Below are 26,632 nucleotides of genomic sequence, written 5' to 3' on the forward strand. Positions count from 1 at the left end.
ATTATTATTATATTTCAATACTATTATCCAATTGAGTAAAATGATGCCCAACAACACTCTAGCAGATTGCATCACTCTATTTTATATGGGTTAATGACATGCATTTGGCTCAACAGAGTAGTCACAGGTATCAAGATCTTAGAGCTATCTATCGACAATTCAACGCTTTTTTATTATTTTATATGAATCTGATAATTTCTTAGTTAATATGATTTCACGAAACAGCTTATAATGTAAATAAAATTACCTGTAATAGTCCACCATAGTACAAAAAAAAAAAAAAAAAATCAAATGCTCGCTTTCTTTCTTCTCCTTGTTATTTTAACAGTTCATATTTTCATATCTAGAATTATCATTTTAGTAAACAATTAGTTACTCCAAAATAAATTCTTTTTCTTTTTTTTTTTTTTTTGAAAGGGATCATTATCAATTGAAACCTTATAGTTCTTCCTTAAAATAAAAAAAAAAAAAAATTATAAAGGGTAAGACGTTTAATCATATATAAAGTATTGGGTTGGTTTTTTTTTTTTTTTTCTTTTGAGAAGTAAAGTTTTGGATTTTTGTTCTGTCTTTCCAATGAGTATATTTGAGTCAAGTTTGGTAATGTTTCTAAACCAAATTTGGTAAAATATTATATACTTTGCACCCGATAAATTTGGTATGTTTCCAATGCATCTCACTTTTTCAACATTTTTAACATACCTTTTTTGTCATTATAATAAAAAAAAAAAAAAAAAAAAAAAAAAAAAAAAAAAACATACCTTTTTTGCAAAATAAATATTTAAGCCCCAAACTTATTTAGTTTTATCTATAAAACCCAAAATTTTATCTGTCGACATTGTATGCTTCAATTTTTATTTTTATCAAAATTAAACTCTTAATTAACTAACAGAAAACAGAAATCAAAGTTACTGAGGTTTCAATAATAACATGGTATGAGAAAACCTCAATTTTATCTAAAGAGCAAAATAAAGGTAAATACAATGTCAAATTTTTAATTTTCGAAGGAAAAAAAAAAAAAAAACTAACCCTTCCATTACTATTGTCTACTTTCTTCCAACTTCAGAAAAACCTGATTTCAGACAGTAATAGTTGCATATTTCATGACTCAGTAAAATAACGGTTTAATTTGAATAAAAATAAAAGTTGAAAATATCAATAAATAAAATTTCAGGGATTTAATGCATAACAGTCGATAAATGTAAGAGCTTAAAAATGCTTTTTCCTTATCAAGTTATAAAAAAAAAAAAAAAAAAAAAAAAAAAAAAAAAAGGGAAAAGGATTATGTTACGAAATTGCTCTTGCAAAGAAGAGAGAGAGACCTATCACATTCAGGAAAGGATACCCAGAAAAGGAAAGTAGGTAAAAGATACAACCTTTCTTCTATAATAGCACTTTCCTTGTAAAGCCCAACTGGATAGATACGACAACATAATTGCCCTGAAAACAGCTATTGTAATTATCAACTTCTCCTTACTCTTTCTGTTTTAAAATCTACTGCTAGCATTAGAATATCAAAAACTGAACATAAAAGTCTAAATATTTGCATATTTATGGTAAGTATAATGATATTAAAGTAATGAAAACTGTTTCTGTGTTGCTTTGTATCAGAAACCGCTACCAACTTCATTTCTCTCTTTTCGATTCATGCCAACTCGAGATTTGCTTTCCCTATGTTTTTATCTTTTATTTTATTTTTCCTCTCCATTCGGTTGCCCTCAAATTCTGTCACAAATAAATAATTTGTTAATGCGAAATTTTAAAAAATCTTTGGTATTTGTTAATTTGTCCTCATCCAAATCTTTTTTTTTTTTTTTTTGAAAAATAAGAATATATTCACAAACACAAACTCAAAAAATGGAGTTTCATTTAGGTTTTGCAGTTATTTGGAAGGGAGAGAGAGAGGGAGACACATGTTTTCATTAAGGTAATACTAACATTTCACGTTATATTAATAAGGAAAGTGATGAAGGGATTTAAATTTTAAAAATGGAGATCCCAAATAATTCACATATATATATATGACTAAAATTGAAGAATTAAATAATTATATACCAAAATTCAAGAGCAATTTAAAGTAAAAAAAAAAAAAAATTCAAGAGCAATTTGATGCATTAGGCCGGTGATGATAAGAAAAGAATAGGACATACAGGTCAACTCTTCACCCTTTTTTTTTTTTTTTTTTTTTTTTTGAATTTTTATCAGCTATTAATCCATGTAATTCAATATAATCAAATTGGTCAAAGCTTAAGCATCTCCAAATAAAACAGATTCTTATAAAATAAAAAAATAGTCTATGAAAGCTCATTACCACCTTCCTCACATACATATACAATGATACAGATATAGTATCTCTCTCTCTCTCTCTCTCTCTCTCTCTCTCACCGACTGGCCAAGAATGGAAGAAACAACAAGATCATCGTCCGCGCCACTGCCATGGTTGTTACGAAGGCGGAGCAGCCAAATGATAAATAACATAACCTCAGTTTCAAGCAGCCTTTTACCAGCTTTTGGAACTGTTATTGATGACGAGCACTTGCCGGTTAAGAAATATGTCATTATTCCCTACGATTATAGATACAGGTAATTACCTTCACTACTATTTCCCCTCGACTTTTGCAGGACTCTCTCCCTTGTAAAGTGAAAATATATCTTTTGTTTTTGTGCTCTTCAACTCTAGCAAAGGATTACTAACCATTTGAATCTAACAACTAATGGTTAAATGTCCCAAGGCAACAAGAAATCTACTTGACAACTTCAATGCTTCGCTAATCCCAATCTCCAACTCCATGAAATTCAAATGATCAATATTAGCAAGAAAAATATTGTAATATAACCTCCTTTTATTTTTAATTTTGTATTGTAAAATATAATTATGAGAAATCAATTTTTACATTTCACATAAGTTCGTCTGTTTTGTCTGATCAAAATCAGATTATTCTTTTTTGAATCAAAAGATTAAGCAAGGGAAAAAAAAAGGTTGATTAACACTTATTGAATAGCTAATTAACTCTTGAAATTAATTCAAAATTCACCCATATAAAAATTCCAGTGTTAACATTTGAAAAAAAAAAGGCTCGTAAACCAATGTTCCAACTGTATACTCACATGTCACGTTCTGAATTTTCTTTCCATTATTTTTAATTAAGAAAATCCGGTGGAGGACCGGCAGGGACTAGTGTTAAGTATTATACTGATATCGCAGGTGGTGGCAAACGCTCCTTGTGGTACTGGTATTATACTCTGCGTGGGCATCTCCGTTTGAGCTAGCTTTCAAGAAAGCGACTACCGGAGGATTCATGATCATCGATCTTGTGGTTGATGCCTTCTTTGCCATTGACATTATCCTTACTTTCTTTGTGGCTTACTTGGACAAAACTACCTATCTTCTTGTTGATGATCACAAGAAAATTGCACTAAGGTATGTTTTATAAATACATCTCAAATTAATTACTTCATAAGTTCGATTTTTTTTATTTAAAAAAAAAAGAATGTTACCAAGATTTTGCAATTATTTAAAAAAAAATTAAAAATGCCGTAAATGTAAGTTTCAGTAGTCGCGCAAATCTACATTGTAAAAAGTGGTCAATTGCTTTTTTTTTCTCCTTAATTTACTTTCGATACATATGTATTTTTTTCAATTAATCCCTCTTAAAATTCCGAATAAACACTCTTTACTGTAGTTTATTATACATTCAACCTAAAAATTCTTTTTCTTGGATCCGCCACTGGCTACCAGTGTACAAAACCAATCAATAATTCCCAAAAGTCTATCCCAAAAATCAATTGTGTCAAGATTTTATGCTTGGTATGGAAGTTACATCTATTTTTTGGCATCACAATATCTCCCCCCGCTCAAGCACCAAAGTAAGAAAAAAAGCCAAAGTAAATTGTCAGGGTCCGTAAACTAGCCTATTGGTGCTTAATATTTTCATTTTCTACAGATATGTCAAGACCTTATGGTTCCCTATGGACGTAGCTTCAACTCTACCATTTCAACAAATATACAGAATCTTCACCGGCAAATTGCACCAAGGACAGTTTTTTAACTGTCTTAACCTGCTTCGACTCTGGCGACTCAGGCGCTTTAGTGATCTCTTCAAAAGGTATATATAAGTTCCGCTCTTACATGGTCAAGATACTCATTATTATTGTCCTCCAACTTATCAAAAATTCGATTTTTCTGATCCAGGCTAGAGAAAGACATACGCTTCAGCTACTTTTGGACAAGACTCTTTAAACTAATTAGTGTAAACATTTTTTAACTGTCCTCCATTAGTCACTAATCAATAAAATTCTCTAAACACACTTGATAAATTTTTCCTGATGAAGATTTCTATTTAATCCAAGACAGGTTATACTATTTGTAGTGCACTCAGCAGGATGTGCATATTTCTGGTTGGCTGCCCATCATAATCCACCAGATCATACATGGATAGGACTTGAGGTCGAAGATTTCAAACATAGAAGCATTTGGCTAGGCTATACCTATTCTATTTACTGGTCAATTGTCACTCTAACTACAGTTGGCTATGGAGACTTGCATGCAGTAAATACAGGAGAGAAGGTTTTCAATATGTTCTACATGCTATTCAACATTGGGCTCACTGCTTATATAATCGGAAACATGACAAATCTCATTGTCCACAGTGCTGTTCGAACCTTTTTTATGGTAAATAAAATTTCTACTCTTTGCCTGTCTGTAAAACATAACTGCTACCATCTTAAAAGCCCTAAAAATCAAACCATTATCATGTTTCGTCAACCTCTAAATTTAACAGCTCCCAAATCCTAAGAGACCATTACTAGAAAGTATTGCCAGTAATTATTAATGCGTATTATGGAAAATGGTTTGACAGAGGGATGCCATTAATCAAATATTAAGATATGCTAGCAAAAATAGACTCCCAGAAGGCTTGAAAGAGCAAATGCTTGCACACATGCAATTAAAGTTCAAGACAGCTGAATTACAGCAAGAAGAAGTGTTAGAAGGCCTACCGAAAGCGATAAGATCCAGCATTGCTCAGCATCTTTTCCGTAACACTGTTGAAAATAGCTATTTAACCAAAGGAGTCTCTGAAGACCTCATTACTCTGCTGGTAATACATCCTTTGCTCTCTGAATACTTTATATTAAAAATGCTACTGCTGTAATTACAAAAGAAATCGCGTCAAGGACTAAATACACAAATAAAATAGTAATGATTATGTTATGAATGGTAGATTGTGATTAACGCATCCAGAGAAAGTAATTGCAGCTTCAGGAATATGTTTTCTTTCTTCTTCAGGTATCAGAAATGAAAGCAGAATACTATCCACCCAAGATGGAAATTATCTTACAAAATGAGATTCCAACAGATTTCTACATTTTGGTGTCTGGAGAAGTGGTATGGCTCCTTTTTTTTCACAGAAAAAATGACATCCTATATAGTCCTGGATGACAAATCTGAGTTGTATTACATATTGCAGGACGTGCTGACATACAAGAATGGAACAGAGCAGGTATTTACAAATATATGTATATAATAACAACTTCCTGAATGAAATTTCATTTGCTTATATCAGTGCTTGAGTAACCAGTATGTAATATTTTGAGTGAATATTCCATACACAAAGATGAGACTTCAAGCAGAGCTCAAGCATTGGATTTTAAATTTTCTGCAGCAATTCTGTTCAACTAGGTAATCATAGTACATTGTACTCGAAAACCTGGTTTAAAGTATTAACTCCAATTTGCACATAGAGTGACTGCTATAGAAGCAAATTCACTAAAAATAATCTCTCTCCGATGCTGATAGTTTCAACTAACATCACTAAAATGACAGTCCACAACAGAATTGCACTCAACAGGCCGCTTTACTGTCAACAAGATCCTGAGGAATTAAGTCAACAAGCAGGTTAATGTATCGCTAAACAAACTTCTTTCAATTATAAATTCTCTTATTGCATAAACAATAAGGAGATGCTATTACGCAATAATCATGTAAGAGGAAATAAAAAAATATAGGCCACTAATTATGAGATCTCAATTCATGTTATTACTTCCAGTATCACAAATTTTTGAGCTTTTAAAGAAATACATACAAGCTAACTGAAGAAAAAATCATCACAGTGATGTGAAATTAACAAAGTTTTCCCTTGCTATAAAAATAAATATTCATAAGAATTCTTCAGATTTTGTCAAAACTAGGATCTCAAGAAGTGGCTGGAGAAATAGGAGTTATATTCAATATTCCACAGCCATTTACAGTGAGAACCAAGAGGCTTTCCCAGGTCATCAGGATGAGCCATCACCATTTCAAGCAAATTGTGCAGCCACAAAGTGAAGATGGAAAAATAATTATCTCCAACTTTGTTCAGGTTTAGAAAAGTTATTTTTGTCTCATACCATGCCAATTACAATCACTTCTTGACTTTAATATTTCACTCTAAAGCTTTATTTGTTTATGATAAGTTCGTTTTTTCCAGTACTTGAAAGAACTAAAAAAGGAGATGCTACAAGAAATACCCTTTTCACTGGAATTTCTGGATGACATGAATATAGAGGTATACCTTATTAACTAGTGTCATTGTCAGACACATGAACATTATTAAATATCATTCTGATTTGCATACTGCATTCATCCATTAAACTGGCATGTGCACATACAGTACAATCCTGGTGTACCACTGGGGGAGAGTGGTTAGGGATAATGAAAATTGTTGGTGATACAGCTTTCTGAAAATAAAGAAGGGCAAAGAATGTATCATACTAGTTTTGTTTTTGAACTTTGGACGTCACTTTTTAAACTAAATGCCAAAGATTTTAAATCAGGGGAATTGATTTTGAAAATGATTTTTGAAGTGAACTAATTATTTCCAGTTCGAGAAATTGCCTAAAAGTATAGATTACCCCAAGATGTTTTATTTTTGTATCAGACAGTACATCAAATTTCATTGGCTGTTATAGACCAACAATAAATAGAGATGCATGGTTCAAGGGGATTATGTATTTATATATAGTTCATAAGGGCCAGTATGAATGGCAACACTATTTGTCATGTTAGATTATTATCTCTGAGGGACATTTTCTGCTTGCAGCACACAGAAGAAAATGAGGAGATACAAAATTTGGCAGCACTAAATTCGGATGGAGATGCAAGTGTAACAGGTAAAGAGGGCACCTTAGGACCATGAACTATATCTTCTCATACTTAAAAGGTTGCCCACGAAAACATCTATGAAGGCAAACAAAAACGTAAAATGTGCCTGCACTATTCCACAATCTAGTGGAATTTTCACAACCAGTTGACCGATCATTGCAGTAAATGTTCACTTCACTCTTATTGGAATGCAAATGTTTTGGCTTCTATCAGCTTTGGAGTGGAAGATGAAGGGATTGTCTATCCCATTCTTGGATAGTGGCCAAGGGCATCTCATTCATGACTATAATATTATCGGAATTCCAATCCATATGCTCCATATAAATATGTGTATTCATCATAAACCACATTTGATTAGAGAACTCGTGTTAACAGATACTATTGCTACAGTAAAAACATATCAGTTTACCTAATTCTGACATCTACAATTTTCTGCTGACACATACAACATCTCTGCTTGGCACAAGGGCTATCGAGTTTCTCCAATACAAGATTTCAAAAAATAATAATAATAATGAACATGTAAAGTTCCTTTTAGCTATGGATGAGATTCATCTAACAATTTTGCAGGACGACCAGAAACTTCACATCCAATATCAAGCAAATATCCCATCAGGGTTATAATCCATGGGCATCATCCAAATGACAATCCAACAGAAGGTGACACATTGGGAAAGCTCATACATTTGCCTGATTCGATAGAAGATCTTTTCAGATTAGCAGGTATAACCATATTGCAGATGCTGATCTTCCTTTATAATCAATATGAAGATATGTCCTTAGCAAATAAGAACCTTATCTATATATCTAGCAATACGAGCCTTGTTCATATTTAATCCATAAATATTTCTTTAAGACGCTAAATAAAACGCATCTATGATCTCACATTCATTCTCTCATGTATTTGAAGGCCTTATAGGACCTCACCTTTTTAAGCATGCGATTTATTGAACTTTCTTAAATTTGACGAATGCAGAAAAGAAGTTTGGCAAAGAAGGAAAAACCATTCTCATGGAAGATGGCTCAGAAGTGGAAGAATTGGTTGCAATAAGAGAAAATGATCACTTACATATTTTCTAAAATGATCCTTCGGAAAACTACTTGTAAGAGTTGGAGATGTGTCACATGCGACAACAAGGGGGAAATACATACCGCCTACGCATTTTGTTTATGTGTGTATACGAATATAATGTGATAATACTGTGATCAGTTGGCAATAATATATTTGTTTGTATGTTGGAATACAAGCAGCAAATATTTAACAAAATTTCTGAGCTTACAGTACTTTAGCATCTGTTGTTGAGCATATCTAATGCAGTGAAAGCAGCTTTCTGAAACCTTTCCTTCTCTTCCTCCAATACTTTCTTCCGCTCAAGGGTAGACTCTTTGCATTTCTCTATCTCTTCCATTATTCCAGCAGAGTTTTGATCAATTTCACTGCAGCAGGTTCATCAAGGAAGAAAATAAGACATAAACCAGATGCGGGCATGAAGATGCAGGATGCAGGACGTAAATTACAAAAGATCCAGATTAGGAACTGAGTATGAACACACACATACACTATCATCTTAAGCATGTTCCCCATTGTCGTCTGAACCTGCTGCGACATGTCTGCAAACAACCAAAAGAACTTGAGATTTTTAAAAATAATAGATAAAAAGAGAATAAACATTTAAAATAATACAATCATGGAACCGTTATTAATGATACAGAGTTACCAAACGGGAGACAGAAAATGGCAACTTCAAACTACCATTATCACCCAACGTTTACACTAAAGAAGGACAGTTTGTAAATAATTAATTAGAATCGGAATCGTTACAGAATCCTAATCAAAGAGAACTTGCAAAAACCTCGATCGGAAACAATCTAATAATTTCGAGTAATACATAGTTTTAAAATCTGCTTAACCTCGATCAATCATACAAATGCTAAGAAACTGAGCGAGTTCGTCTAATTAGCACATTATCATCCAACAGATGCAACTAAGAAACAATATTTAGAAAATCGAGTGCTTAAAATAACACGATCGTGATTCAAAAGAGAATTAGAGAAGTGAAATTAGCATTTTGAATGTAAGTGCGCGGGAACGAACCGTAAAGTAGAGAAGAGAGCTGAGACTCGACTTCTGGAGAAGAGGCAATAGCCTGAGCGTCTGGATCATCTCCTGTTCGAGCAGCCATTGCAGACGCTTTTGAAGCTTTTTCCTATGAGAGAGACTTGTGTGGAATCGGCGGGAGCGAGAGGTGAGTTTGTTCAAAGTGTTACTGTTAGTATTCTGCTTGGTGGCGCGATTTTTGTGAGGGGAAGTAGGAAATGTTTTTGAAGGTATGAAATACCAAAAAGGCCCATTATTTAAATGCATTGGGCATGGGCTCACCCCTTAAGTGGGCTGGATTTTGGAGATTTGATGGGTTTCTGAATTCTCACTCTCTTTTACTTTGAACCTTGAACCTGAAGAGAAGAAAAACAAAAAAGCATATGAAATTTGTATATTTTTTAAAAATAAAAAAAGCCCAAAAATTAAAAGTATTAGCTTTTGTTGCCACGTTTTCAAAGGTATTTGTGTCGATTCACCGGGAAAAAAAATGGTAAAATAGTACAAAATTGTGACAGTTTTTTTTATTAGTTATTAATCTGATGAACTCATACACCGACAACGGAAGCACACTAGACAATGAAAACTCGAAATTTATGGCTAGTGTGTCGTTGGACCTTGTTATTCCAGATTTTAATTAAAAAAAATTTCCAAAAATAATAATCAAATGAACCCAAGTCTCCACACTATCTTCTGTTACACACAAACACAGTAAAAGTTAGATGGCAAATGTTGCTCTTAATCCAAACATTAAGGATCATAATTTTAATTGTATATAAAATATCAAAAGACCGTATCTTCTCGACGAGGCAATCACCGCCAAAATTGAAATTAAAATAAAAAAATACTTTATAATAATTAATTAATTCATATATGTTCCTAAGGAATTTTGCATTGTGGGAATTTTTTGGTACCCGTGGAGGTGGACGTGTAGAACCTAGCAGGCTAGCACGTGTGTAACTTCTAAGATAAGGAAACAGATTTTCTTTTATTTTTTATTTTTTGAATAAAAATTGAAGATTAGTATTTAAGTGAATAATATAATTAATATATATTCATTTACTACGATGTCTGGTAGATGTGCAGCAATTCAGTGTATTTTCAATACAAAATTCAGAGTTATCATTCACTATCCTTATTTATAGCAAAGGAATTTGTCTCATACACTTAACAAGGGAATACCTTATTATAGATGTTTTAGTTGAAAAACAAACCTTATAGTAGTAATTTGTCAAGGGTAGAGTGGGTCAAGTATTAATTTAAATTACATTAAAATCAAGCAATTATGTGAACAATAATTATATTATTACAATGTAATTTTAAATCACTGATAAATTTATTCTTATAATTTGCCTCTTAATAATTAAATATCTTATAATATAAATTATAATGTGTTGTTGGTAAGTGACGAAATTAAAAGTTCAAACTCCAGGGTCCAATATAATATTTTTGAATTTCAGGAGTGAAATGGATAATTCTCAAACTTTGAACGATAATTTCTTTTTTACTAAAGAAATACAAGTGAATAAAACATTTTAATTACTAACACTCAATTTAAAATTTCAAAAAAAAAAAAAAAACCGATACTCAATTTACATTATTATATATATATATATACACACACAAACTATTTAATATATTGTTAGGTTTTTTTTTTTGTGAAAATAATATTATTTCGATCTTTATTTATTGATAGAAAAAGGTCTAGATTCATTCTCGAGCACAAACCATTTGAAATAAGCCACGTAAGTAATGAAAAAGTGACGTAGTACGGGTAAAGGATTAATCAACCGTCGATGACCGGTCTCATTTTGCATCTCTCTTCTCTTGATCACCGATGAATTTCATCGGGAAAAGTGGCGTTAACGTACACGTGTCCATTATCCTCCATGCAGGCCCAAAATCGTGAAAGCTGAATCACGGAAGACGACAAGATAGGGTAGTACCTAAAAGTTAAAAAAAGCTTAAACAGAGAGCGAGAGGAAAAATGATAACTTCCAGTTGGGTTTTAACACTGGTTATGTTAGCTAACTGGATGACGTGGCACTTGAAAGGGACAAGTAATTTTTCGTTGCCGTTAGTTGACGATGGTTGCCGTCGTCACGTGCCCCCAACCAAGAGTAGCAATGGAGGAGGGGTTGTTGACTCTGGGTTAGGACCATTGTTCAGTTACTGTATTCGGCGAATCGAAGGCGCAAGCTTTATTTTTATTACTGTTAATCCGTGAATCTGAATTTATCACATTGCCCTTATACGCTAAGTGTCCGTTTTAGCTCTCAAGCACGCTCCTAAGTTACACGGTTTGCGTACGTACATGTATTGGTTTACTCACCAATATCCTTAAATCTTTTTTATACGAGATTAATTAGAGTTGGTGTGTATATATTTGAACCAATTTATATATCAGTGGCTACCCTCCTATAATATAAATATATTTTTTAATGTAAAATTATGATTTTTAAAAATCCTGTGATAAATTTAGTTTATGATTTTGAAAAAAAAAAAAAAGAAAACCGGCCAAATCGAACTATGCTAAACATGTGTATAATATATATGTTTCTTAAGATATATTTATATTAAGGTATATAGGTGTATAGTATATAAACATGTGCAAGATTGTGTTCATAGTGTTTGAGAATTAAATTTTTGGAATTGTGAATTGATTTCTATTTAAATGAGTTGAGTTTTGAAATTTGACTCCAACATTTCTTTTCTGCGAGCAAATTTGGAGAAAAAGAGAAGAAAAATTTTAACTGAAATTTCTAATTTTACGCTAATATCAATCCAAATTTAAAGCTGAAATTTTATTATCCAATCGCAATAGTACAATCTACGTATTTGTTTCCCTCCACTAAACAATTAAAATTTTAAATTTATGTAATTCATCATCTCCCTCGTCCTTTACCGCTCTTTTATTAAAAATTTTAATCACTTAATTGTCTTTTGAAAGATAAAATAATTTGATAAAATTAAATGTAAATTTAATCAAATTAAAAATATTTTATTTATGATTTAGGGTATTTAACCGTTTTCTTTTATCACCGCGCAAAAATTAAAGTTGTTCATTAAATGGTTCTTCAAATTGTACCCATCAAACCAAATTGGATTTATTTCTTACGGTTTGGCTTTGGTAGTGTAATTTAATCAGAAAAATTTCCAAATCATATTTTCTGGTTTGATTTGAGAGATTTTTTTAACCGTCTCAATCAGATGGTACCCCTTAGCAAGTCAGTTGTCGGTAAAGCAATTTGGCGAAGGGCAGATGAGTAATTCGATTTTCTACCTTTTTTTTACGGATTCCAAGTCGACTGTCGGTCCGATTAACTGAACTTTGTTAACTCAGCCCCTTAACTAGAGTTAATTGCCGTTACCGTTTGTCAGTTTCCACAGAAACCAGTTAAGAGGCAACTTTGTCGTTTTGTGATGACTGACAGTCTAAAAAAGGGTAAAGAAGTACACTCAACCACTCTTCTCTTCATCATGTTTTCCCCATTTCATTTTTTATTGGACCTGAAATAATACCCAATTTTAATTTAAAATAAAAAACACGTTTCCACGTAAGCATACTAGAATTGTCTAGAAACAACTATTAATATATATAATCTTTTGGTTACAAAGAAATTTACTGTAAATTAGTGTTTTAAAGAAAATGAAAGAAATTAATTATTTTTGATAATTATTTTTTGTCAAATCAATAAATTTAAGATAAATAAAATCGCGAGTTTGTGTTTACCTAATTTTATCCCATTCATTATTTTTTGCTCTCATTTTAATTTTATTTTCATTTTGATTATACTCGGCGTAACTTTTATATTTTATTTTGATCTTTTTATAATAAAGATTTAAATATGAAATATAAATTTAAACACTCCTCTATTAAATACTTTTGACCAATAAAATCAATTTGAATTAAATACATGAATTGATGAAATACTAGAATCCATCAAGATATTTTCAAATTGGTTTAATTTAAAGCATCCAATTTTGAAGGTAAATGAGGCATTGAAAGGGTCTGAAAAGTGAAGTTAGAATTCAAGATTCAGAATGATTATAGGGTAACACAAAGTAAATGAAGTATTGATGGTTGAGAGAAATGAAAAATTATTAAAAGACAAAAATGGATAAAAGTGAGAGAAAGAAGTGACAAAAGAAGACAGGTCAAATTTATGTCTATCTTCAAGAAAAATTTGTAGAGAGACACAATTCTGTGGGCAAAGACTGTATTTGTATACGTACACTTTCAAAGAAAGAGAAAGGCAGAAATGTACAAAAGCACTTACTGCCACGTAGAGAGAGAAAGCAAGAGAGAGAGAGAGAGAGAGAGAGAGAGATTGGGTTTGTGGGTGTGTGTATGGAGTATTTCAGAAGCTCACTGGCTTGCTAATTTTGAGAGCGAGAGAGAGAAAGAGGAGTACTGTGCAAGTTTCTACTCGGGCTTGTATAGAGACTGAGCTTGAAAAGAACCCATCTTTTACTTTTTACTGCATTTGGGTCTCTTCTCTTGAATATCATTTCCTTGTAGTTTCCACAGGACGATAAAGGAACCCAGGTGTGATTTTTATTCTCTGATTGAAGTTCTTATTTTTATCAGTTTATTCATTTTTTTAGCACTCTAATTTGGGGGCTTGTTGACATTTTAATGCCTCGATCATGTTCTTTTGTGTTATTGGCTGGTTTTGGAGATTTTTTCATTGCATTTTGGGGATTTCTTATCTGGGTATCCTCCTCTCTTTGATTGATTTATCATCTGGGTTTTTCTGTTTCATGTGGAAATTCAAGATGGATAATGTTTTACTTCTAAGAGAGAGTTCTGCATTTGGGATTTTCTATTCCTTACCGCTTTGCAATTGATTGATAGCTTTCATTTGTTGGTTCTTTTTCCCTTTTTGTTTAGAACATGTTTGTGTTTTAATCTAGTTGTTATGTGGGTATTTTAGGATTTTTTTTTTTTAAATGCTAATCTTTGAGCACATTTTTCTTCTAATCTTCATTATTAATTTATAAGCTTGGTGATTGATAATCTTGTTTATTACGCACATAATCTTAGCTCCTGCTGGTTCTAATGGTTTTCCCCTAATACATAGCAACACTGGTTTATTTATTCAAAACTGTGGTTCTGATACAGATTAAGGGGAATTTTGGTGTTCCCAGCGAAGGTTTTGGGGTAATGTTGAGGAAGAGAACCAGGTCGCACCAGAAAGATCAACAAATGGGTCCCTTAACAATGTCTGATCCTGATTCTGAGTCCTATATCCAGTCTGATTCCATTGGAAACAGTCACAAAACAAACTCCTTTTTCAGTGTTCCTGGTCTGTTTGTTGGGTCAACTCCTAAGGGTTTATCAGATTGTGATTCTGTTAGAAGCCCAACATCTCCTCTAGATTTTAGGGTGTTTTCAAATTTGGGGAACCCTCATCGCTCCCCAAGGTCATCTCACATTGGGCAACAGAACCAGAAGAGCTGGGATTGCAGTAAAGTAGGCTTAAGCATTGTAAATTCTCTTGATGATGATGAAATGAAACATTCTGGGAAAGTTCTGCGATCTTCGGAGAGCAAGAACATTCTTTTTGGACAAAAAGTGAGAATTAAAACCCCAAATTTTCAACCCAACGTTAATTCTTTTGAGGCACCAAAGTCTTTGCCAAGAAATTTTGCAATTTCCCCTCATACACCTATCAAATCTCCTCTTCCAAAGGGCAGCTCTGATGTTGTTTTTGAGATTGGAGAAGCCCTATCTGAACCTGAACAATATGGAAAAATCAGGTCTTGTTCATTGGATTCCTGCAAGTCATTTTCAACCCTGTCGCGGTTAGCTGACCGGAATTCCAACTTGAGTTCTGGGAATTCCCATTTGAATAATCTAACTACCCGGGCTAACTCTCCTCTTCAATTTTCCGGGGTAAGCCCTAATTCAAACAAATCTTTGCATATGGATTTGAACTTAGCTCCAATGCCTGTTGGCTCTGCTAGTGGATATATTGCTTCTCTCTCTGCAAGTGAGATTGAGAACTCTGAGGACTATACATGTGTCATTTCACATGGTCCCAACCCCAAAAAAACTCACATTTATGGTGACTGCATCTTGGAATGTTACTCTGATGAAGGGAAGGAGATTGGAATTCCTCAGGCTATTACAAGCTCTGCAATTCCAAGAACATTTCCCTTGAACGATTTTTTGAACTTCTGCTACCATTGCAGCAAAAAATTGGAAGGTGGAAAAGACATTTACATATACAGGTTTGTCCAAATTTCATATGCATATAATATACATTGCTGTTTTTCTTGAGGATGTTATTTTCTTTGAGGTGCTGATTCGTTTTTATGTCTTTCAGAGGTGAGAAAGCCTTTTGCAGTTTAAGTTGTCGTTCAGAGGAGATTATGAATGATGAAGAAATGGAGAAGGCAATCAACAAATGTTCTGATGAGTCGCCAATATTCGACAATGGGGAGGAACTTTTTGAAAATGGAATTTTTGATGCTCCATAAATTCACTAGCATGGCTTAATAACATCCACCATGCCCGTGATTGATGAAACTATTAGCAAAGATAGACACCCTTGATCAACCGTCTCGAAAGAGCTGTTTATGTGTCATCTATTAGCAGCCATGGATGATCGTTTTGTACATTGTTTCCTTTGCTCTTCATGTTTCATTATTCACGGTCATGGTGAGTGGATTTTTAATTTGACTTTTTTTTTTTTTGAAAAAAAAAATTAAAATTTTGATTTTAGACTCATATGGCCTTATAATTCACCTAGAACAGTGGTTGCTGATTTTTGAGGCTACCCTATCTGATTAATTTTCTCATCTATCTCTATTATTGCAAGAGTTATTGTATAAGTCTGCAAACTCCACAAGTCCTTTTTGTGACTTAATATATAAAATGCTATTAATTATTATTGTATGCTGTTTTCCTAAGCTTGCAAATTTTCAAGAATGTGATTCCAAATTTCATGCCGGTAAGTAATACCTGTTCCTTCCCTTAGAGGACAAAATCAGGAGTCACCAAGTGATATTTACAGGAGGAGAGCCAATTTAGGGAAGATGAAATTAGTATTTGTAATTATCTCGTTTTCCTTAGGAGTGATGTAAGCTTCTAGGAGATGTTGACATTTTTCTCTCAAATTGCAAGCTCATTTACAGTAAAATAATAATAATAATAATAATAATACAAGTTCTTGCAGGGTTGTGGGTCCAAATATTACACCATCACGAGGTGATATGTTTTGTCTGCACTACGCTACTACTAGCTCATTGCATAACAACTTACATTGTACAATTAACTCGTTTAACTTTTATTAACTTTATATATGTCAATTGAATATCTAGGGAGAATTTACTTGTAAGAGACTATTCCCTCACCAATAATCTTTACATGAGCAATATCCATCTTTGAATTTATGAAATCTATAGTTATCCCTTATAGCTATTTCTCTACCATAAACCTTGGATATTAACTTCATAAATAAGTGACAATCTTCACAAATCCTCACATTATTCACAACCCTTATGGTAGAGTTTCCATGGCTATTTATTAGACCAAATGTAACAGCCAACCTTTCGCTGTGTCGAGATGAGTTTTCCGGTCGTGTTTGCTTCAGTAATCTTCTCTCAATTTCTTCTAACATGAAACGGATTTCTTCAGATTTAGGATTTGAGAAACTACCAGCTGTAAACTCATGAAGAACGCCATACTGTTCCATTAGACTGAGACCTGGTTGCTTCCTTACTCCAATGTCATGTAGTTTCATTCTCGTACTACTTACATCATCCCATCTACCTGCATTTGCATATATGTTGGAAATCAGCACATAAGCTCCATCATTTATAGGGTCTATCTCTATCAGATGTTTAAATGCAAATTCTGCTAATTCCACGTTGTTGTAGTTTCCACATGCTCTCATCAAGGAACTCCATATAGATACATCTGCTTTTATTGGCATTGTTTCAATGAACTTGACTGCTTCTTCCAAGCGTCCGGTTCGACCCAAAAGATCAACTATACACCCATAATGCTGAATCTTTGGGCTAATTTTGTACAGACTTTTCATTTTTTCAAAATATTTGTAGCCTTCATTGACTAAACCTCCATGGTTACAAGCAGAAAGAAGAGCTATGAAGGTGACATAGTCTGGTTTTATTCCCACTTCCTCCATTTCCGAGTAAATATGAATAGCTTTATGGGCATGACCCTCCATGGCATATGCCGCTATCATAGCTGTCCAAACAAATACATTCTTTTCAGTTAATTCACAAAAGAGCTCGTAGGCCATATCAGTGCACCCCAACTTCCCATACATGTCAATTAAGGCAGTGGCCATCATGTTGTCTATAACAATTTCATTCTTTTCTACGTAAACATGGAGCCAAATGCCATGGTTCAGGGCTCCAACTTTAGCACAAGATGAGAGCAAGCTGATTAAAGTGATCTTATCAGGTTTTACATTTGAACTCTGCATCTCCTGGAAAAGCTCGAATGATTCTCTGAGCAAATCATGCTTCACATAAAATTTGATCATGGTGTTCCAAGAAACTATATCCTTCTCTGGAATGTTGTTGAAGAAATTTCTAGCTTTATTGACATCTCCATTTCGGCAAAAGCCATCCAACATTGAATTCCACGATACTACACTTTTACAAGGCAACTGCTCAAAAATTATTCGTGCTTTATGGAGTTTCTCACATTTTCCATACAAGTCAAGTAAAGCATTCCCAAGAAATCCATCAACAATCATTCTGTACCTTAAAATCAAGCCATGAATTGCTCGGCCGAACCTGAAATCTTCCACATGAACACAAGCTGAAAGTGCTGTCACAAGAGCAATCTCATCCGGTAACACATTTTCAAACCTCATTTGTCTAAACAAATCTAAACTTTCATAATAAGCCCCATATTGGGCATAACCGGATATCATGGCTGTCCACAATATCAGATTCCTCTTTGCCATTTGATCAAACAAACGCCTAGCTTCATCAATCATATTAGTCTTCACATACCCACTAACTAGTGTAGTCAACAGAACAACATCCACCTCAGATATATGACATCTGGTGAAAAGCCTATGCGCTTCCTCAATTTTACTACATTTGACATACATATTCGCCAAACAATTCAACAATCTTCCATCAATCTGTAGATTATTGTCTTCAATGTAGACATGAAATTTTTTGCCCATCTCAATATTCCTCAACTTAGTACATGCTGAGACCAAGCTAACCATTGTTATCTCATCCGGTTTAACTCCGTCTATTATCATTTCATCAAACAAATGCAAGGCTTCCATATACAGCCCCAATGAAACATAACAAGATATCATAGTATTCCAACTAATAACATCTCTTTGAGACATTTTCTCAAACAGTTGGCAAACTTCCTTCAGTTTTCCACATCTTGAGTACATACCCATTAAATTGTTGGTCAGAGATTTATTTACTGCCAACCCAGATTTCAGAATCCTCCCATGGACTTCAATGCCTTGTTGAAGAGCAAAATTTCTAGAACAAGCATGAACCAGGAAGTGAAAAGTAGACAAATTTAACAGTACACCCTGGATGACCATTTGATAATAAGTCTTTGACACTTCTTTCGGATAACCTTCTTTTAGTTGGTTTTCAATAAGGGTATTCCAGATTAGGGTTTCAGGTCCAAAGTTATAGATACAAATCTGATAGGCACAATCGAGCTGATTGATTGTGATCAAGAAATGAAGAACATTGTTGGTAATCTGGTAATCTTTTATGAGATTTGTGGTGATTAAATGAGCATGGAGTGATGAGAATTCTCTTATATTTGAACAAGATTTTAACAAGGATACAATGCAATTGGGTCTTGGAACTGAAATGGATTGAGGAATTATTGGCTTTCGGTTACTAGTGGAGAGAGAGACGTATGGAGAGACAGCTGAAGAAGCTACGGCCATTTTTTTGCGATAGCCGTCGGTTCCCTCCATTTCTGATAAAGATTGGATCGGAGTTAAAATGACAAGAATGCCCTTATACCGGGATGCTTTATTTTTTATAAAATTACTAGAACAATAAATAGTATAAACAAAAATATTGTAGATATTTTTTTAGGTGAATATTTAGACGATTAACAATTTCAATTTTTTTTTTTTTTTAGAGAAATTATTCGTTTTTATTTGTTCTGCTGTTTTGACAAGCATCTAGTAAAGTAAATGAATTTTTTATTCTGGATTTTTATATACCAACTTAATGATTTATCGTGAATGGATATCAGATATTTTCATCATCGTCTCATAAATTAGCAGTAATTCAATTATTATTTCCAAATTTTAATTTATAATATAAAAATTATTCAGCATTAATCACTATAAAGTAAAAAGTAGACATGCTTTTATTAGCTTTTCAAAATACTTTTATTAGATTCTCAAAATATCGCTAGAAAGTAGCATGTGAATAACATGCTAAGTATACAAAAGAATAAAAAAGCATCCGCTGCGCATTTCTTTTCCTTTCTTCGATAATTTTTCATACTCATAAAATTGTTCCTGTAACTGTTCATGTAACCCGCACAAAACCAGAAGTCATTTTTTTGCCTCCACATAGTTAAGAGAAAAAAATTTCAAGATGAAGAAATTTTATTTACATAATACATTTAAGAGGGTACAAAAACCAATCTCCCTTCCAGCTTTCATCCTTAACACATGAGAGCCATTGGAGCGACCACCAAACAATTGCCCACCAGAACCAACCACAACACCCTGACTACCCTCATATGGATCATAGCATGGTGAATACCGCACAAGACAACCCGAGAGATCCACTTCGTAAGACTGGTTGGGAAGACCTCACATACAGAAGAAAACCTTTCCACAGAATGGACATGCAAGCTATTACAACTCAATAAGACAAAAAGAGAGATTTTTTTCCACGCACTCCATTCACTCATCTGCACTATGCCCATATTATAGCAACACACCTCCAACTTGACACAATGATTGACCTCTGAAAGTAAACATCAAACGAACGGAACACATGGACTAACAAAGGAAAAACAAAAGGCAATTGGTAACTACTTAAATAGGAATGCTGGACTGTGGTGGCGTGGTGCGTACTTGATGAACAAAGGAAACGAATGACAAGTAGGAATAAGGGAAAAAAGGGAAGAACACACAAGCCTTAATCCCAGAGACATAACACAACGCAGAACAGGATCACACTTTTGCATATGTCTGGATATCTTCGGCGTTCGACTAATACCCCCAAAACGATTATGCATCATGTGCTGAAGTTATCTTCAGTTTTAACCATAATTTTCCATAGTCTTTATTGTCTGCCAGCTCAGCCTTTTGTTTGACGAGTGTTGTACGACTTGCAATTCAAGCATTTCTGAGCTACAATATGATATTGCACTTGTGAGGTCTTTCCACAATCATTACAAAGTATCCAAACCTGTCATAAACAGAACATCCATCAGTAATTTTGCAGGCAGCAAGGTGTTATGATGTTATCCAGAAAATATTTTAACAAGAGGTATGGATGAAGAAAGGGTGAGAGAGAAAACAAACCATTTTATTTTGAAAAGGTTCTGGCATTGGGGTAGCAGCAATTTCGATATCAAATTTCTCCCACACCTTGGACATATCACAAACCGACTTGGAACAGAGAGGGCAAGCATATCTGTTGCAGTAAACCAATATCACACTTGTTAAATTTGTGCACCAAAATGTTAAGATGGGGTGAAGAATTAAAATAGTAGAGAGAGAAATAGCTGGCAAGGGGACTCACTGGTAGTGTTCTCTCATCTCCTTCAAGCACTTCTGGTGAATTGTGTGTCCACATGGCAAGACAGTTACATCATATCTTGACTCAAATAAAAACTGCAAATAATCAGTTGATTAGTAACTATGAGCTGGGCAGTCCAAAGGAACTGATTGCTCATCATATAATGTGGGGGGGAAAGAGATGGCCGAAAGAATGTGGCAACAGAATGATAACCTACCTCAAAACAGACAGGACAGTCATGGTGCATTGCTCCCTCTACACACGGATGGCTGTTCTTCAGAAGAATTGAGTAGCAGCAACCTTCATAGCACACAAAAAAAGCAGTAGTAGTCAGCATGCTACTCTTGTTATAACAGCTGGTCAGTCCAAACTAAAGTCTAATTATACGAATTATGTGCTGTAGCTTACCACACTTGTAACAATGGAAGAAATTTTCACGCCCTCCAATTCTGCCAAGGAACAGCGTACAATGAATTTAGACGAGTAGACCCACACACACACAAAAGGAAGAGTTCCACAAACAGCAAGGAAAGCATGCAAGTGAGATTTAACAATGTTTTTAGGTAAAAAGAACCATAAAAGAATACAAATATTATGATTCACATTAGTTCCCACATCATGGAGTTATGGACCTCTTTCTGTTATCGACAAGGCAAATGCTTGACAATGTTTTAAATTGAACTTAAAATGAAATATTTGAAGGGCAGACACTCTCCTAAAGAAATAATGAATATGGATAATATGTAGATTATAAAGGTGCTCCTTTCCCTGCCCCCAAACCATGTATTTTCATTCTTAAAATTTGGTTTTTCTTGTAACCAAGAAATAGAACTAAAATAAGAACAGTTCTTCTTTCCGTTATTGTAAAGACAAGATAAATAGCAACGAGATGAGTGTACCTGCAGATCCCACAGCCATCACAGTGATATTGTTTCTTACTTGTCTGCAAGTAAACACAAAAGATAGAGTCAGTACATCAATCTGAATAGTTCAGAAAGAATCATGAATTTTAAGCAACAGATAAAATACGGAATCTAGTAATGACAGTCCTATCTTAGAAATAATGATTCCTAATCAATTCTATGTTTCGAACCAAAATAAAAGCAGCTCCCAAACAATGTTATTAAATCAAAGTGAAAAACGTGCAGCTAAGATAAAATTATCTAGCCACTTACATCATCATCTAACAGCTTGCATGTCTCACAGAAGTACCTCCCCATACATACCCCACAATTAACGCAAAATTGTTGAACCTGATCACAACAGCAAACTAGCAATAAGTGACGTGTCTACATATCCAGATGCCAACTACCACGAGTCTAGAATGATGTAAAGAACAAATAGTTAATTTTAACATCCATGTTGGGAAGATGTAATAAATTTTTTATTATGTGACAGTATATTCGTCGAGATAGAATCAACTGTCCGGCTAATAATCTTCTAATCTACAAGCCTTCCAATTCCTTTTCTTTGTTTCTGGATTTTCCCATCCAGGATTCACTTTTACAAAGTACAAGAATATCAATGGTTCTTTTGACTCGTATTCGATATGTCTGATTAGAATACATGTGTAAATAAATATGATCCCAAGAATAAAAAAGTAGCGCTTACCTGTTGTTCAGTGCCACAAAGTGAACATATCACCTGGCAAAATGAAAAAGAACACAGTTAATGCAACTAACACTAAGATGTTAGACAACACGAAGAATTTACCAGAACACCCCATGATTGAAGGAGGGGAATACTCTTTAAAATAGTACCTGTCTAACTTCACGGCGTGGCAAGTCATGCCTAAGCTTCTGGTCAACATTTATATTGTTCTGCACCAAGCAAAGAAAATTTCAGTTCTAACTGATACTATTAAAAATCACGAAAACATCCACAATTGCAGAATTACTCGTCTCAGAGCTAACATCAGGTAGCATCTAAACAGATGGAAAATTGCAACTAATTCTAACTGGTGAATCACACTGTTGAAATCCACACCATGTAAGATGATGCAAAGAGAATGTAACACATGCATAATCAGAAATGAGATATATAGAAGTTTTAACTCAACTAGCTAATCGCAGGGGCTTTTGACATGTATAGAATTGCCTTGCATTTACTGACCAAAAGCTACATCATGTATCTTGCATAAGGTGCCAGAAGTTGCAAACTAACCTTGGCTTAAGGCACAAAACAATCAACGAATGACAGAAAATACTTAGTTTGATTTACATAAACTAATGGGTAATATGGATCTTTCAAAAGATTCCTCTCATTTTCATGATAACTAATTTCTGTTCCCCATAAATAATTGTCATCTTGCATGGTTGCTAATTCAGGTAGAATGTGGTGAAAAAACTCACCTTTGCCTCATTATGACAATGACGGCAATCAAAGATCTCATTACAACAAGGTGCTCTAATGCGGCACCTTCGGCGATAATGTTGGCATCTGCAAAAAGAGCATATTATGAGCAAATTTATCTTGAAGGGTATCTGTAAATTTGAAGGTGAACAGCCAAGGATCTTACCCATATTTCATACATCCTTTATCCAATATTTCCAAGGTCTTCATATCACTTGATTCTTTTGTAGCTGTGCACTGTGCATTCAACTGCTGTGAATGTGAACCCATAGAATCCATTCTGTTGTCTCCAGATGGCCCATGCTGAAAAGCTTTAGGCACCATTTGTTGAGACTCAAAATTCTCGATTTCTACTTCTCCCATTGGATACTGTCTTCTAATAACACCTAGAACACCTGCATGTAGGAATATATTTAGGAAAAATTCCAAATTTTGAAAGGTATCTTTAGTCACCGGATCAAGCCATGCAAACATCCCATGCGTTTGCTGCTTTCTTCTAGACTGCTGCCAATCAATTGAAATCAGCAACAACATAATCCAAGTAACGCTGAACAGCTGCAAAGTCCAATCAGCAATACTCCAACAGAAGAATCATCAAACAAGTAGATTTACATGAATCCCATATAATAACTATTAATGCAGTAGTTTAGGAACTCCAGAGCCTTCAGCTTTGAATAGTAAAACTAGAATTGCATTATCACTTGATTCCTTGAAGAAGCCCGGAACCAAAGTCCAATTATTCTGGACATGACCATTTAGAGGCCCCAACCTATCGTAAAAGCAATATATCACACAATCAAATGCATTCTAAAAAGTAACAAAACATGAAGGAAAGAGTGTGAGAGAAGTCTTTGTTTATTGTCCATGAAGGACAAGCCTACCTCGATTGACAACTCTGAACCAAGTCTCCTTCGAAAACTGAACTTACCAAAACCACCATTGTTTCAGGTAAAGCTTATTTGAGTCTCAGCTGGTTCTTTTGTTACCTAAAAATCAGAGTTTCATACAACTAGAAGGTTCATGGCCCCATTGTACATGCAGGAAAGAGATCTTGCTTCTTCAACTAAAAACTTCCCCAAATTATTAGAGTAAATCTCCGTCTCTACTAAGAAGGATGTGATTTTGTGAATTTGGAAAAGTATCGTAATAGGAACCAAGGGGAATATTAATGCCTTGTGTCAGCTTTCATCAACGGTTAGATGGCATTAGTAAGCAAACACTTTATTCAGATAACTCCAGTAATAAAAGGACAGGTAGAGAGTGAAGTGGCTGATGGAGGAAACTAGACATGAGGCCAGGCAAAAACTTAAGTAATGTTATTAAAGAGCGGGTAGATCATTGTCATATGTTCTGCATGTTTTAATCCTTTGCCTCAATACAGTACCACTTTATAGTCTCAAATATGAGAATAAAACTCGTGTACTTCCTGGTGTTGACATTCCCAAACCGGTTAGGAAAGTATATCCATGCAGAAAACTGTCATGCAAAGGCCTCCTAACTCTCTATATAGGCACTCTATCCGCCTTGAACTTCCAGAATACCTGCAACTGATGATGTGTATAATCGAAATCAACAAAATTAAATGCATTTACCCTTCATGGAGAATCCCTAAACAGAAGCTCCCCCTGCATCGACTAACAAGTTAGAAAAAGGAATCTGCATTCTGGTCCCACTTTCCTTTAAACTTGTGGATCTCATTAAGCATCTTATAAACAGAGTCAACCTCATCCACAACACTAAAAGTAACTTCAAGAAAATAAGAGTCCTATTACAAGACAAGGGTTGCTTGGAGCCATGTCCCTCCAATTAGGTCTTTGATAGTTTTTTTTTTTTTTTCTCCTTCAGTCAGGTTTCAATGACAGACAAGAAAAGAGAGAACTGTCCACAAAGCCAAACTTATCCAATTAATTTGATAAAATCTCAGACGATTTCTACGATCAAAGCAACTCCCTTCATAAACTACAATACCTAGCGTATATCTGCTAGCGTTAAATTCCGAATCCTAACTTAATATAGCAGATTAAAGAAGCCAGCATCAAATTTAAATATCCAAAACTTTTTTCCCGGTTAAATTACCGATCCGTTTCCTTTTTCAGCTGTTTTGTATTTGCATCACCTATAACTTGGACAAAACACACAGTAGGGATTACTACATGGGGAGATACAGATAGATAGGCAAAAAGATGCGTTTTTTTTTTTTTCTAATTGTTTTCAAAGATATGTTAAATCCAAAATATAGTTTGCGCTTTTCTTCTCCCCAATAAAGACAGCAGAATACAAGGAATATTTACGAAGGAGCTAAAACTACAATCTTTACGAAGCAGAAAATAGACGCAATCTTCTAACACGGAAAACACCAACAAGCATCGATCTCATTCACCAACAGGATCAAACACAAATGATATTAACAAAACACGCAATTATAAATATCAAGCACCCTCAAACCAAATTTTGCGCCCAAACAGCTCCTAATTAACTGATCCTAATATCTATTAATTCCACAACAATTCCTACTCAAGCAACAATCAAAGTGACAATAAAAAACACTGCCAAATCGACAAATTAAAAAAATGATAATAAAAAAATAAAAGATAAAATTTGAACTCAGTGCACCGAAGTTACTTAAGACAGCCAAAAAGAGAGAAGGAAAAGTGATTGAAAAACTCAAATTTCCATGTGTAGTTCCTAAGACAGCCAAAACTCAGAAAAAAAATTTCTCCAAAACTCATCCAAATTTTGGTTTACTCAGGAACCACGCAAAGAATGTCACATTTTCCTTCTCATCCCCTTGTCTCCCGAAAAGGACACAGACCTAAGCAAAACGATCAAGAAAGCAGCACCACCATCATAATTCATACAAAAACAGCCAAACAGAAATTTAACAAAAAAATAAAAAAATAAAAAACTAAAATATCTAGCATTTACTCAATACATTACCATACAAACAACAGCAGAAACACAGGAGAGAGGATCAAAACAGATTACGAAGATATATAACACAGGAATTCTTTTACAGAATAACGAACTTTCAATCTATTTGGAGAGACGAGAAGATGATAAGGTCGCCGATCAGAACTTGGAAGTATTAAACGGTAAGGTCCTATTTAATATGATCCGCCGGAGCTCCGATTGAAAACTGCTTTCTGCGTTTATATTTTTGCTTGTAAAGCGACGATGAGTGACAGAAAGCTATAAACGGGCGTCTGAGTTATATAACAGAGCTGCTTTAGAATGCTTCCAGTGGTATTTTAATTTCGAGAGACTTCGAAAATTAGCTGTTTAAAGACGAAAGTGAA

The 26,632-nt window shown here is 34.1% G+C and overlaps 5 protein-coding genes across 10 annotated transcripts; 2 read left to right on the forward strand and 3 right to left on the reverse strand.

Annotated features, from left to right (window-relative positions):
• The first annotated feature begins 2,281 nt into the window (after window positions 1-2,281).
• KAT3 (potassium channel protein) lies at window positions 2,282-8,408 on the forward strand. The gene is made up of 13 exons (XM_012222081.4): window positions 2,282-2,583; window positions 3,206-3,421; window positions 3,945-4,106; window positions 4,193-4,250; window positions 4,355-4,672; window positions 4,860-5,099; window positions 5,288-5,386; window positions 5,469-5,501; window positions 6,174-6,359; window positions 6,468-6,545; window positions 7,080-7,149; window positions 7,712-7,864; window positions 8,118-8,408. Exons 1-13 carry the CDS (start codon window positions 2,399-2,401, stop codon window positions 8,219-8,221), a joined length of 1,902 nt encoding a protein of 633 aa, XP_012077471.1. The 5' UTR covers window positions 2,282-2,398; the 3' UTR covers window positions 8,222-8,408.
• LOC105638395 (polyamine-modulated factor 1-binding protein) lies at window positions 4,859-9,435 on the reverse strand. 4 transcript variants are annotated; one of them, XM_037641113.2, is made up of 4 exons: window positions 9,237-9,435; window positions 8,701-8,752; window positions 8,427-8,578; window positions 4,859-5,147 (listed from the first exon to the last, which is right to left on the reverse strand). In XM_037641113.2, the coding sequence occupies exons 1-3, from the start codon at window positions 9,322-9,324 to the stop codon at window positions 8,428-8,430; spliced, it is 291 nt and encodes a 96-aa protein (XP_037497041.1). In that variant the 5' UTR covers window positions 9,325-9,435; the 3' UTR covers window positions 4,859-5,147; window position 8,427. The 4 variants fall into 4 exon arrangements, with proteins under 4 accessions (XP_037497041.1, XP_020536329.1, XP_012077574.1 ...); XM_020680670.3 differs by having other exon boundaries at window positions 8,422-8,578; XM_012222184.4 differs by lacking the exon at window positions 4,859-5,147 and adding an exon at window positions 5,390-5,872.
• A 4,081-nt stretch (window positions 9,436-13,516) lies between these two features.
• Window positions 13,517-16,143, forward strand: LOC105638292 (FCS-Like Zinc finger 10). Of its 2 annotated transcripts, none has more exons than XM_012222082.4 (3): window positions 13,517-13,788; window positions 14,365-15,476; window positions 15,572-16,143. In XM_012222082.4, exons 2-3 carry the CDS (start codon window positions 14,407-14,409, stop codon window positions 15,723-15,725), a joined length of 1,224 nt encoding a protein of 407 aa, XP_012077472.1. In that variant the 5' UTR covers window positions 13,517-13,788; window positions 14,365-14,406; the 3' UTR covers window positions 15,726-16,143. The 2 variants fall into 2 exon arrangements, with proteins under 2 accessions (XP_012077472.1, XP_020536435.1); XM_020680776.3 differs by lacking the exon at window positions 13,517-13,788 and adding an exon at window positions 13,806-13,956.
• Window positions 16,144-16,375: 232 nt separating this feature from the next.
• Window positions 16,376-19,182, reverse strand: LOC105638293 (pentatricopeptide repeat-containing protein At3g22690). The gene has a single exon (XM_012222083.4). The coding sequence runs from the start codon at window positions 19,157-19,159 to the stop codon at window positions 16,598-16,600; it is 2,562 nt and encodes an 853-aa protein (XP_012077473.3). The 5' UTR covers window positions 19,160-19,182; the 3' UTR covers window positions 16,376-16,597.
• Window positions 19,183-19,805: 623 nt separating this feature from the next.
• On the reverse strand, window positions 19,806-26,502 carry LOC105638294 (CHY-type/CTCHY-type/RING-type Zinc finger protein). Of its 2 annotated transcripts, none has more exons than XM_037641127.2 (12): window positions 26,363-26,502; window positions 23,503-23,731; window positions 23,336-23,423; window positions 22,745-22,804; window positions 22,596-22,628; window positions 22,160-22,237; window positions 21,884-21,927; window positions 21,393-21,433; window positions 21,202-21,284; window positions 20,988-21,079; window positions 20,768-20,879; window positions 19,806-20,651 (listed from the first exon to the last, which is right to left on the reverse strand). In XM_037641127.2, the coding sequence occupies exons 2-12, from the start codon at window positions 23,697-23,699 to the stop codon at window positions 20,541-20,543; spliced, it is 939 nt and encodes a 312-aa protein (XP_037497055.1). In that variant the 5' UTR covers window positions 23,700-23,731; window positions 26,363-26,502; the 3' UTR covers window positions 19,806-20,540. The 2 variants fall into 2 exon arrangements, with proteins under 2 accessions (XP_037497055.1, XP_012077474.1); XM_012222084.4 differs by lacking the exon at window positions 26,363-26,502 and adding an exon at window positions 24,218-24,369 and having other exon boundaries at window positions 23,503-24,105.
• Between the last annotated feature and the right edge of the window lie 130 nt (window positions 26,503-26,632).

The sequence above is a fragment of the Jatropha curcas genome, chromosome 8 (genome assembly GCF_041381405.1).
Source record: "Jatropha curcas cultivar XTBG-Jc1 chromosome 8, XTBG_Jcur_1.0, whole genome shotgun sequence".
Classification (NCBI taxonomy): Eukaryota; Viridiplantae; Streptophyta; class Magnoliopsida; order Malpighiales; family Euphorbiaceae; genus Jatropha; species Jatropha curcas.

Bases quoted from the DNA above. Each gene is read 5' to 3' on its own strand.
- KAT3 (XM_012222081.4), top strand. From the start codon at position 2,399: ATGGAAGAAACAACAAGATCATCGTCCGCGCCACTGCCATGGTTGTTA. The intron at 4,107-4,192 runs GTATATATAAGT...TTTCTGATCCAG, and splicing joins TTTAGTGATCTCTTCAAAAG to GCTAGAGAAAGACATACGCT. The intron at 7,150-7,711 runs GTAAAGAGGGCA...ACAATTTTGCAG, and splicing joins TGGAGATGCAAGTGTAACAG to GACGACCAGAAACTTCACAT.
- LOC105638395 (XM_037641113.2), bottom strand. From the start codon at position 9,324: ATGGCTGCTCGAACAGGAGATGATCCAGACGCTCAGGCTATTGCCTCT. The intron at 8,753-9,236 runs GTTCGTTCCCGC...GGTTGTTTGCAG, and splicing joins GCTCTCTTCTCTACTTTACG to ACATGTCGCAGCAGGTTCAG. The intron at 8,579-8,700 runs GTATGTGTGTGT...AACCTGCTGCAG, and splicing joins AACATGCTTAAGATGATAGT to TGAAATTGATCAAAACTCTG.
- LOC105638292 (XM_020680776.3), top strand. From the start codon at position 13,879: ATGCCTCGATCATGTTCTTTTGTGTTATTGGCTGGTTTTGGAGATTTT. The intron at 13,957-14,364 runs GTATCCTCCTCT...GTTCTGATACAG, and splicing joins TTTGGGGATTTCTTATCTGG to ATTAAGGGGAATTTTGGTGT. The intron at 15,477-15,571 runs GTTTGTCCAAAT...TATGTCTTTCAG, and splicing joins AAAGACATTTACATATACAG to AGGTGAGAAAGCCTTTTGCA.
- LOC105638293 (XM_012222083.4), bottom strand. From the start codon at position 19,159: ATGGCCGTAGCTTCTTCAGCTGTCTCTCCATACGTCTCTCTCTCCACT.
- LOC105638294 (XM_012222084.4), bottom strand. From the start codon at position 23,870: ATGTTGTTGCTGATTTCAATTGATTGGCAGCAGTCTAGAAGAAAGCAG. The intron at 23,424-23,502 runs GTAAGATCCTTG...CTCTTTTTGCAG, and splicing joins AAAGGATGTATGAAATATGG to ATGCCAACATTATCGCCGAA. The intron at 21,285-21,392 runs GTAAGCTACAGC...TGTGCTATGAAG, and splicing joins CTTCCATTGTTACAAGTGTG to GTTGCTGCTACTCAATTCTT.